General features: G+C 40.4%; 1 protein-coding gene across 12 annotated transcripts in view; it reads left to right on the top strand.

Moving 5' to 3' along the window:
* Positions 1 to 12771, top strand: part of LOC147032885 (sperm flagella and cilia-associated protein 2-like) — a 204223-nt gene that overhangs the window by 132958 nt on the left and 58494 nt on the right. For 11 of the 12 annotated variants that reach the window (XR_015055389.1, XR_015055390.1, XR_015055392.1 and 8 more), the window contains exons 18-21: positions 1157 to 1290; positions 6144 to 6318; positions 6839 to 6965; positions 7144 to 7266. Coding sequence is in view for 7 of the 12 variants with exons in the window: in XM_085870859.1 (XP_085726985.1) it covers positions 1157 to 1290; positions 6144 to 6318; positions 6839 to 6965; positions 7144 to 7266 (559 nt within the window). In the remaining 5 variants the exon portion in view is untranslated. The remainder of the gene's footprint in view (positions 1 to 1156; positions 1291 to 6143; positions 6319 to 6838; positions 6966 to 7143; positions 7267 to 12771) is intronic. The other variant, XM_085870856.1, reaches the window with a different exon arrangement.

Genomic DNA, 12771 nt, shown 5'->3' with positions numbered 1-12771 from the left:
AAGGCCTTGTTGCATACCTGCCTGCTGTACGGCTTAAGCATTAGCTTTTCTTTCACCAAGCCCAGATGTGCTTGGGTCAGGGCAGAAATTATGCCTTCGTTATTATTCTTGCTAAATGATAATACTATTATTATTGTTCTTAATATTATTTGTATTCATAAATTTTTAGTTTATTACAATTTTTTTCATTATTTTTGTTATTTATTTTGTAAATAGAATGCCATGCCATGGATACACCTTAACCTATTAAGCTGCCCGATACACCTTAACATGGCACGCATTTAAAACCTGGGACTTTTGGGTATTTTGGGTCTTTGGGGCCCTTGGGAACTTTTGGTTCTTTTGGGTCCTGGGGTCTTTTGAGTCTTCAGTGTCATTTGATTCCTCAGGGTCTTTTGGGCCCTCGGGATATTTTGTGTCTTTTGAGTCCTTGGGGACTTTTTGGTCTTTTGTGTCTTCTTGGTCCTCAGGAACTTTTGTGTCAGCTGGGTCTTATGGGTCCTCATGGAGTTTTGGGTCTTCTGCGTCTTTTGGGTCCTCAAGGACGTTTGGGTCATCTGGGTCTTTGGGGTCTTTTGGGGTCTTGGTGGTCTTAAAGGGTCTTCAAGTGTCTTCAAAGGTTGAAAGACTCTCACTCGACTAAAGGGTCAAAAGGGTCCATTTTCGTGTTAGCTTCTTTTTCTTCATTTCTGACGGACGGACGGATGGACGGATGGAAATAGTCAAATATTGAAGCAGCTTCACTGCTTAAAATTTTGTCGCGAATTTTCCACAAAGGAAAATTACATATTTCTCTTTTCCAACCCTGTACTTTTGTGTACTGGCATTCCTAATATAGTCAAATGTACTATATGACACGACGCTTGATATAGCGATTTAAAGTTGTTTCCCCTTCTCTTTAGAACCCCGTTAAACTCCCTTTGAGCAAAGATCAGTTGCAACCTTAACCCATTTTATTGGAAATCACGATTACCACCAAAAGTGAATTGACCTTGAAGGATTACTGAAGTGCATTTCTCTCAATTAAATGCACGATTGTAATTCCAGTTATGAGCTGTCCAGTTTACTTGTCAGTGGCTAAATTACATGAGTATTTTCAGTTTTTGTCACTAAAGTTGAAAGTAATGTCTCAAAAATTGTTTTGCATCTGCAACAGGCAGAAGTCAACAAACACACAGGCATTATTCATTTTGTGAAGGAATATTATCAAGCGACAGAGGAAACAATAGGTCTTGCTACACTTTCTCAGGTGATGCAAGATTCCTCTCCAGAGGATGGAATAACAAAATGGTAAGGTGTGTGTGTGTGTGTGTGTGTGTGTGTGTGTGTGTGTGTGTATGTGTGTATGTGTGTGTGTGTGTGTGTGTGTGTGTGTGTGTGTGTGTACTACATTATTGCATTGGCAATGCTTGTTTACTGTGTAACCATTTATTATGTTGTAGAGCCTCCATTTGCCACAATCAAATCCTGGATGCTTCATTATCTGATACATTGCAGTTTTTACAAATTGCAAGTGGTCTGCTAATTTTTTCAGTTGTTGCAGTCATTGTTTCCGAGCCCATAAACAGAAATTGGAGGTTTAACAGTGATGGTCAAAGTAGAATTTGGTATTCATCTAATTTTTCACAACAATGATAGTATAGGCCTCAGTAAGATCAGGATTTTTGGATATCACAATTTTTTTGCTCAGAAAATACCAGTTACATTGTGTCTGTTGCATCCAATGCTCTCAAAAACCCTGTCTCTTTTTTGCAAATTACCACATTGTGTTCTACAGTATCCCATCTCACTGACATACAGACAGCAGCTGAGTCACTCTCCACTGACCTAGAATTGATTTGATGGTAGTCTGACAAATACAACATGTATTCCAATCATAGCAAATCACACATTGTCATCCTGTCGCTAAAGCGGCTGTCACACCTTGACGTTTTAGCCAGCATATGGCAACGTATCAAAATGTATGTAAAACGCTGACGTACGCTGAACTATTGATGTTTTTTTTAAAGTTTTTGGCGTATTCATAATGAGTTGGACGTATGCATAATGTATTAGTAACGTACACAGAACGTTTCGATAACTTATAGATAACTTATACCAACGAATACTTAGCGTGTTGTCGGCGTTCACAACGTATTCCCAATGATAGTCTAACGCATGTATACCGTGTGGCAGCGTATCGCCGACGATCACGTGGCATAGCCTATTAAAAGGCTGCCGCTCGACGATTCAAATCATAACCGCACTAGACATCGAAGTGTCAACATCACCGTCATGCCCTGCCACACCTTGATGTTTTAGCCAGCGTATGCCGACGTATGAAAAATTTGCCGAATACGCTGGCACACGTCGACTACGTTATGGGTAAGTTTTGTATACGTTAAGAGCATGCTGAAGCATGCTGGCATATGTCGTAGTACGCCGAGCACGTCGACCAATTTTAAGCATGCTCAAAATTTTTCGACGTATGCCAGCTTATGACTCACACGTTCCGCATACGCTGGCCATAAGTTGTAGGCACGTTATGCGATCGTCGACACACGCTACTTGTAAGTTGCTCATAAGTCGAAACACGTCGAGGTAATGCTTAGCATATCCGAAACTTATTTCCAACCTATGAGTAACATGCTTTGAACCTATGTGGAACGTATCTCCAACGCACATTGACGTATGCAGACGTATTTGATTGACGTCTTCCGGACGACCACAGAATTTACTGAATGTGTTTCTAAATTACAGCTACCGTATAATGGCGTATTGGCAGCGTTTAGGGAAATTGGTATATAAAAATGGGCTTCACAGGAGGAACCCGTCAGTGTTCCAGACTCCATGGTGAGTAGATTTCCATGTCAGTAGTTCTTTTGGATCCTGGGGTCTTTTGAGTCTTCAGTGTCATTTGATTCCTCAGGGTCTTTTGGGCCCTCGGGATATTTTGTGTCTTTTGAGTCCTTGGGGACTTTTTGGTCTTTTGGGTCTTCGTGTGTGTGTGTGTGTGTGTGTGTGTGTATATGTGTGTGTGTGTGTGTGTGTGTGTGTGTGTGTGTGTATATGTGTGTGTGTGTGTGTGTGTGTGTGTGTCAGTAGTAGTAGTAGGAGTAGTAGGTCCATGTCAGTAGTAGTAGGTGAGTGTGATGGGGAGGGTGTGGGTGATGATGGATCCTCCTTGCGTCCGCGTCCACGGCCACGGCCACGGCCAGGAGACTTCTTTGCAGCATTCTTCGAAGTTTTCTTCGGCTTTTTTATTTTATATTTTTCTACGCTGAACTATTGATGTTTTTTTAAAGTTTTTGGGGTATTCATAACGAGTTGGACAAATGCATAACGTATTAGTAACGTGCACAGAACGTTTCGATAACTTATAGATAACTTATACCAACAAATGCTTAGCATGTTGTCGGCGTTCACAACATATGCCCAACGATAGTCTAACGTATGCATAGCGTGGCAGCGTATCGTCGACGATCACATGGCATAGGCTATTCATAGGCTGCCACTCAACGATTTAAAGTGCTGCCGCTCAACGATTTAAATCATAACCGCACTAGAAATCGAAGTGTCAACATCACTGTCATGCCGAAGAAAAAAACAAACGAACAAAAAAACACATGGAGTCTGGAACACTGAGGGGTTCCTCCTGTGAACCCCATTTTTACATACCAATTCCCCTAAACGCTGCCAATACACCATACGTCGACATACGTCAATGTGCGTTGGAGATACGTTACACATAGGTTCAAAGCACGTTACTCAAAGGTTAGAAATAAGTTTCGGGTACGCTAAACATTACCTCGACATGTTTCGACTTATGAGTAACTTACAAGTAACGAGTGTCAAGGTGTGTCAACGATTGCGTAACGTGCGTGCAACACATTACTCATAGGTTAGAAATAAGTTTCGGGTACGCTAAACATTACCTCGATGTGTTTTGACTTATGAGTAACTTACAAGTGACGTGTGTCAACGATCGCGTAACGTGCTGACAACTTATGACCAGCGTATGCGAAACGTGTGAGTCATACGCTGGCATACGTCGAAAAATTTTGAGCATGTTAAAATTTGTCGACGAGCTCGGCATACTACGACGTATTCCAGCGTGCTTCATTGTGCTCTTAACGTATACAAAACTTACCCATAATGTATTCGACATGTGCCAGCGTTTTAGACAAATTTTTCATACGTCGGCATACGCTGGCTAAATCATCAAGGTGTGACAGCCCCTTAAGGAAAGATCATCAAATGAACCCACCAATCTATTTCCATGGTCAGCACCTGGAAGAGGTTCGGTCTCTTGAACTTGTATGCCTCACCCTCAAACATCACATATCCTTGGCTAACCATAGAGCAAATGTGCCCTCTAAAGTCACTGGGGATCCTCTGTCATTCCAAGTAATTCCTTGAAAAATCAGAACTAATCACAGCCTACAAGGCCTTTGTCTGGAGATCAATGGAGTCCTGCTCTTTATTTGTTGATGCCCCAGTATCTCATCTATTGATCCAGGAATCTGCAGAATATATAGCTGATGGCATTATTGGAAACTCCTCCATTGAGATAGAAGCACAAAGATGTTGCTGTCATGTCGCAGACATCTTCATTGCTCCTCTCTTTTTTTAAATCTTTTTTTTTAAACCACCTCTCCTCCGATCGAACTTCCTCTGCTCTCTCCGTCCTCCGAACTTCGCGAGCTCATCCAGGATGCATATGTTCTTCCTCTCTCTCTCTCTCTCTCTCTCTCTCTCTCTCTCTCTCTCTCTCTCTCTCTCTCTCTCTCTCTCTCTCTCTCTCTCTCTCTCTCTCTCTCTCTCTCTCTCTCTCTCTCTCTCTCTCTCTCTCTTATTTTTCTGTTTGTTCGATCCTTTGATTATTGTGTCCTACTGTGGTCTCACTGATCCACTGTCATTATATTAACTTTTACCCTGTTACCTCACTGTCCCATGAGCTTAGATCTTGCATTAAAAAAAAGAGAAAGAAAATCCCTCATATAAACATTGTGCACACCTGATATGAAGAAATATTCAGCAATAATATCGTTGCGGTTCTGTGAAACCGTCACTCCCCAAGGCAATGGCACACAACAAATTGCAGTCCCAAGCAGTTATTTCATTAGTATTCATTTTAGATAGCCCTTCCCTTGTGTCTAGTGGGTTTAGGGGACAGAATGCATTGCATGGGCTTTTACACAGGTCTTTATTTCAATTCTTTATTCTTTTATCTATTGAATTTTACTTCACACACATGATCCCTTTATCACGCAAGCATACACACCACAGACCCTAGCAACAGGAGCACCTCATTAGCAGATGCTGCCAAAACCTCATTCAAACTTCCCGGCATTCTCCAATGGCACATCACCTCAGACCTTCGCCATTCTCAAACTACAATGCTACAATATTTCTCCAACCACCACAACGCCTTCCTAAAAATCCCCACATCATCAGACCACAGCTTAAACTCGGTTACACTCACCATTGATGCCAAAATCTTGATGACCACCATCGCCATCACAAACTCACCATACTATAATCACTTTGCCTCCCCTGGTTTAACAGTGAGACACAGGCAGGCCAAAAATGTGGCATCGTCACACACGTAACAGGCACAAGCGCATCGTGTGACGATTTCTCGAGCACGCGAAGTGCACTAACCTCATGACACCCATGCTACCACCCATCACTCGTCCTTACAATCACGCCCCTTCCATATCCACGCCCATGCTTCCATCTGTCACTCATCCCAAATGAATCACACTCTTACCATAACACTCGCATCGGTGACTAACCCCTCGCGTTATCCTTGCATTCGTGCACACGTCCATTATTCTCGCAAGTTTGTTCCATTTTGTCCTGAAGCCGCCAATGTTCCCATGGTCACTCCTCCCTGTAACCACGCCCATCTGCTATTAATCATGCCCCCATGTGTTTTCACGTATCCCTGCCATGTGCGTCTCTTCCGGATGCAGAACTAGCCGATCAGTTGGATACAAAACGTAAACTGTTCAGCCTGGTGGAGGTATGCGCTCTACCAAGTGCTGTTGAAGTTTTTATATTATAACTTTGCCTTATGTAATAAGTATGTTTTTTGTCTTGAACTTTTTTGTCTTGCACTTTATTTTTCTGGTTTTACTATCATATGATTCCTTTTCAAGTAGGATTCCTAAGGAAATACAAAATTTCCAGTTGATGGAGCAAGAAAGCAATTTCGCCCTGAAGCAAGAGAAAAGAAACAAAGACATTCACTCAAAGCAAGACAATTGCCAGGATTCTGCCATACAGATCATTTTTCATTATTGGGAGAAAGCAAAGACTGCTGTTTGTGATGCAGTAAGTTTTGTTGCAACAGTCACAATGATGATGTTGCCATGAAGTTATAAAAATAGAAATAACCTGAATAGTGATAAAACATTAAAAACTTAAAATTTGTCTGGTTGTCCTGTTTAGTACGTGAAAACTTTGGAGTCACCAAATTCAAATCCAATATGCCAGGTTTGTTGGTCAATTATCTAATTTTCTGTCCATTCATTCGCGTAAAAGTACACTGATGTCTATTTATGTCTTTGTCCTGCATGAGATTTATGTACAAGCTCCAATGAGTTTGAGAAAAAAACTTCATGATTTGTTTAGGATTTGGTAATTTAACAAAAAGCCTGTCAGCCTATTAATGACATGCTTAGAAGACTTGCTGAAATTGACAAGTTTCGATCAAACGGATTTTTAAATCCTGCTCAAAGTAAACAGTACCCTCTTTTCGAAATATGGTATATTATTTGCACGACTTAAAATATTTATGAAGGTAAAACAAGTTGTTCTTTTGACTTCTCTAACAGTGCTAATATATTTTTAGTTGCAAAAAGAGCTAGAAATGAAAGAAGTTGAAGATAAACGGATACTGGATTTAGTCAAAGGTCAACAAAAAACAACTGGTGAAAACCACCCTAAAAAGAAACCTGCAAAGAGTGGGAAAAATAAAGGTAATTTTACCTTTGTTTTTCTTTTTTTGAAAAAGTCTTACATGAAAAAGTTGGAATTTATTTCAATGACGGTATGTGCATCATATGTTTCATATATTGGCCACATTTACATATGCTGATTAATCATGCTTGAAATAATGTAGTTGTTACAGCTTGTGTGTTTTTTTATTTATTGCAGAAGTATCAAGTGGTCCAAAAATACTTGCATCGTTGAACTCAGAAATTTTAACAAAGGAAAAACCAAATAAACTGCTCAAATCTAGTAGATGGAAGGAATACATTTTATGTTTGGAACAGGAAGGTAGGAATTTTTTTTTTTTAATAGTGCTGGCTGAGGAGTTTCAAAATGTATACAAGGTTATACAAGTAAACTGAGACAAAGCTCAGAGAATGCCATTTGCATGGTCTTTCAGCAAACATTGACAAATGAGGATGCCATTTGCTTTCTTATCCCTGTACTTATCCAGATTACTTAATCAACCCATTTACTTGTCTTCTATTTACTAATCCAATTCTTACCATAATTTTAATCCAACATAACATCAATTTTTAAGTAAACTCAACTTTTCTAATCAGCCTACATACAGTATCTCATTTAAGTCTAAAAACAAGGAATTAAGCCAGGATACTGGAAAATTTAGGCCTACTCTTTTCAAGAGAATCTGTGAGATCTATAATGTCTATAACCTAATTGCGAATAGTACAGCCAGCTTTGTTCTCACCCAAAGGACAGCTTGCTTAAAGATGTAGCACCCAATGCAGTCACGACTCCAGTAATTATTACCCTCGCCGAAGGAGAGGGTATTGCATCAGTGTCCGTTTGTTTGTATGAGCAGAACTTTCATGTTTTTTCTGCAACTGCTTGTCAGATTGAGACAAAATTTTCACCATAAGTGCGACTACACATGTGGAATGTTTTAATGATAATTATGATATCATAGGTCACGTGGTGTGGCAACCATGTTGTAAAAACGGAAAAGCTTTTGACCTCTGCATCTCTGAAACCACACCAAGGAAAAAATTGAAAATTGGCACATATAATAGCAAGTACTCCTCATCGGGAATATGTGTGATTTTTTTTAATGACATAGGTGCCTTCATTATGATGTCATAATTGCATATGTCGAACACTACATCTGATCAGTATGAAAATTTTTGAGTGTTATCAGGGATAAAGTGGTGTACAGAACAAAAATTGTTGACGTCATTTGTCACGTGATTCAGCAGCCATATTGTTAAAAAAAAGAGAATTCAAAAATCTTCTTCTCTGAAGTGGCTGAACAGATTGAGGCAAAACTTGACTTGTATGACTGCCTATCCATGAGGAAAAATGTTTCACAAATATGATGTCATAGGTCACATGGTTTGGCAACCAAATTGGATTTACCCGAAAACCTATAAAAAAAAATCTTCTTCTCCAGAATGGCTGGATAGTTTGAGTGGAAACTTCACACAAATGTTCCCCAAGCCTTGTGTGTACAAGTTTGTTCAGGAATAATTGATAGGTCACATGGTTTGGCAGCCATATTGGATTGAAGAAAAACATTAAATAATGTTTTCTCTGGAACTGCTTAATCAATCAACATGAAACTTCACATTTATGATCTAGTCGTGATGGGGAATACATATTTTACATTTCAACTTTATCGGACACATGTTCTGGCAGCCAGAATTATTTAAATTTTTAGATTTTTTTTTGACATATATATATATATATATATATATATATATATATTATCCCTGTGTCGTAAGAGGCGACCAGGGTTGCGTCAGGAAGGGCATCCGGCATAAAACCTGTGCCAAATCACTATGCGGATCATATGGATGATCCGCTATGGCGACCCCGAACGGGAGCAGCCGAAAGAAGAAGAAGATATATATATATATATATATATATATATATATATATATATATATATATATATATATATATATATATATATATATATATATAAGGCTTACCTGGCTGTGTCTGGATGGGTTTGAGTGTATAGGAGTAGCAGCTGAAATGTGAATCCTAGCCAGGTTCCTCTTGATGACTTCATCTTTACTTTTTGCTTGTTCAGGTTCCTTCTGATGACTCCAATGCAGGACTGTACCTATTTGGTCTTCCATTTGATTTGAATTGAATTTATTTTAAACACATTATGAATTCAATTGAATAATAATAATAAATGTCACGGGTCAGGGTCAGATATCCGATTAAAGTGGGACATCTTGGTACCCTGTCATCACTGCCTGCAGTTATAAAATGGCCGTTCTAATTATGTCTCTTTTTAATTACCGAATGCATCAGTACACAAATACCACACAAAATACACCACACAAAACTACACAAACACTGCACAAAACAAGTCCTGGCGAGGGTCTGCAATCTTTGATTTCTCTTTTTCTTGTTTTTCTGTGCAAAGCTGAGGCTCAGGGACGAGATAGAACACGGAACTGAAATGAACAGCTAAAACTCAGTGGAAAGCAGGGAAATATACCAACAGCAGTGTACTGGAACACGACAGAGGGATACTTGGAGGAGGAATGAGCAAGGGGAAGAATGAGAGAGTAAGATGATGGTGGAGAGGAACTGTATCAGGAAACATATAGCCTGTTGGTCTAACTCTAAAGGATATTTCAAAGTTTGAAAAAAATAAGTTCTGTAGTTTTATGCTGTTAATGATAAAAATGGTGTTTCCATTCATTATCACTAGTAATTAATGTGAAAACCCTGTTGATTTGCATTACATTCCAAAAAGAGAAAACGATCATTGTTGACCTCTGAAAGTCACTCCATAAAATCAGTAACTGGACTGATTAGAGGTGTGATCAAACATATTTATAGATGCTTGAATCCATTTACAGAGAAAATCCATTCCTTAAATAGGAGGATCGGTATAAAAGTAATGCCTGTTGTTTTATTTTTTAATTTAAATGTGATACTTTAAAAAAATCCCAACTCTCCCAACAATGGATGGAAGCCCTCAATCTCAGACATGACATCAGAGCTATTTCTCTGGACATATCTTTAGCATTTGATACAATTTGGCACCCTGCCTTGATCTCCAAACTCTCTACTTATGGCATCCAAGGTCACCTCCTCTCATGGCTTCCTGACTTCATCCACTCCGGTGGTCAGCATGTAGCTCTCAACAGGACCTCTCATCTCCTCTCCCTGTCAATGCTGGAGTGCTCCAAGGGAGTACCTTAGGCCCAGTCTTGTGCCTCATCTTCAGAAGTGATCTTTCTGATTCCTTATAAAACCCTGCTTATCTCTTTGCTGATGATTCCACCCTCTGCTGTATCATTTCTCATTTTTTAGACAGGCAGGCAGCAGCCTCTTCCCTCTCTGCAAACCTTGATTTCATCAGGAGCTATGAATACTAGAACCATGCATTTTTCAATCAGAATCTTTGGATGGTGACTGATACTTGCCGAGTACCAGATGGATTTGTTCTCCGCATCTAGAACAAACCTTCTTCAGATGTATCTGTCATTATTGTTGGTGCATACGGCCCTCGATACACGCTGTTGATGAAGTACACATAGGTGACCCAGATTAAATCTCTCGATACACCCTGTTGATGAAGTACACAAAGGTGACCCAGAATCGCTGCCATGATTCCATACTGTCCATCAATGACATTATAGAATAAGCTCTCATATCCCTTCATAATATCCTTGAATGAAGCCTTCTCAATGAAAGTTTGACAGTGTTCAACAATGCTATCACAGTCAGACATCACTTTCTCTAAAAAGGGATGCTTCCGCATCTGCCATTAAGTCATGATACTTAGAGACAGCAGCAAGAATTTGGTGGATCCTAGTACATCTATTGTAAAATTTCCCTTTCATGAAGCCAGTAAGTGACCCCTCAGCCAAGACACTGACTTCTGTGAGGAGGTATTCAAACCACAAATCAGGCAGAAAGGTTCTCAGGGCTCCAAAGTATGTCAGCTCAAGATGGATGTTTCTGAGGCAACATGATGAATCTATCAAAAGTTGGAGTTTGCAAATTTTGAATGGAGTCTGCCTTCAGAGCAACAGCAAGATCATAAGTGATGATGGCATATCTCTGGTTCATCTTCTCTGCCACTTTGATCAAACATACCATTGTTTACTGCACCACATCGTTTCTCTTTGGGGGCTGAGAGATGTGGTTCATGCATGTGATCATGGTTTGGGGAAGCTTGTCTATCACAAATTGCGAGAAGTCAAGAATCCAGTAAAGAATGGCAACTTCTGGGTGAAGGACTGAAGGAACCACATGAAGTTGAGACCCTTTTGCCAGACCATTCCTATCTCCATGACCTCAATTGGATGGAGTTAGCTTAAATTGGATGCATTTCAGATGTTAGAAAAGAAGAAATCACTTTCTCGCTCCCATCGAAGTACCTCCTCATCCGGCTGGTTAGTGTCCCGACCAAGTTAACAGGTGGTGTCTTTGGGGATGCCTTTGATGGAAGTTTATTCTGGTATCATATTCTTACCATGGAATGCAGTGTGTTCTTGCCATCGGGAGTCTCTGTGTTAACATCATACTCGTCTCAGGCACATGCTTGAAGAGAATACGAAAGATGTTAGTGTAGGTCAGACCTGGGGCACAGCACATCTGAATGAGTTCAAGTATGAGTACATGACACATAATTGCTATGAGTACAATTACGATTACTTTATCATAATGTGTACTCAATTACATGATTACACAAGTTCAGATGGCATCAGGAGAAGGTCTTTTGGAGGTCTGTATTGCTTGGGAGTTTTTTTTTCCATTTTATTGAATGACCAATATGTTTACTGGGTCACATTGAAGAGGATCTCGGATGTCCCTAAATTCTGAATGGAAAATAATCGTGATATATTTACATCACCCGTTGCTAATCCATTGCACAGATTGAGGCCAGTATGGGGCTTCCCGCCTTCCATCAGATCATGTGTAGGCGATTTGAGTCTCAAGTCGCTTCACCTCATCATAGCTGATGCAATGGCGAAGGTGGTTCAGAAAACTCAGCAAGGATGTTGATCCGGTCAGGGTTCCCAGCCCTGGCCCAAGTGCTTGATGCTTCCAAGAATGAACACTTCCTCTGTTACAGTTGAATACAACATCCGATGCAATGGCCAGTGTTTTTTTCTTGATCATATCCCTGCAATGAATGACCCAACCCTGGTTCTGGTTGCAAGCCACTGATGAGGATGGGAGATATTTGTGGTGATCTCCTTCAGGGTGTGAACTGAAGTGGGGGTGATGGGGGCATTGCAAAAATTTCTGTGCACAACTCCATGGTGACACATCTGATTTCTTCAGCCTTGTCATTGGATTTGTTGAGCATAGCAATCACATCCAAAAGGTGCAAAAACAGATCCCTGTAACTACAGACCAATCAGCCTTCTCCCAATCATCAGCAAGGTTATGGAATCCATCATTGCTTCAGACATGAAATCCTTCCTCTTCTCCAATGGCTTGATTTCCAATCATCAATTTGGTTTCAGACCAGGTCACTCTACCCTGGATATGCTGCTACTGCTCTCCCATCAATGGATGGAGGTCCTCAATGCCAGACAGGAAATCCGAGCCGTATCCCTGGACATATCACGTGCTTTTGACACAGTCTGGCACCCTGCCCTACTCACCAAACTCTCTTCCCATGGTATTCAAGGCCATCTCCACTCATGGCTCGCAGACTTCCTCTCCTGTCGCAGTCAACGTGTGGCCCTAAATGGAGTTCTTTCATCCCCTCTTCCTGTGCAGGCTGGAGTTCCTCAAGGTAGCGTTCTGGGCCCTGTTCTTTTTCTGGTTTTCATCAATGATCTCTCGGAC

The sequence above is a fragment of the Eptatretus burgeri genome, chromosome 2 (assembly GCF_056783735.1).
Source record: "Eptatretus burgeri isolate ZD-2024b chromosome 2, Ebu_testis_v1, whole genome shotgun sequence".
Classification (NCBI taxonomy): domain Eukaryota; kingdom Metazoa; phylum Chordata; class Myxini; order Myxiniformes; family Myxinidae; genus Eptatretus; species Eptatretus burgeri.
The sequence above is the reverse complement of the archived record's forward strand: the minus strand, read 5'-3'. Positions and strand labels throughout refer to the sequence as shown.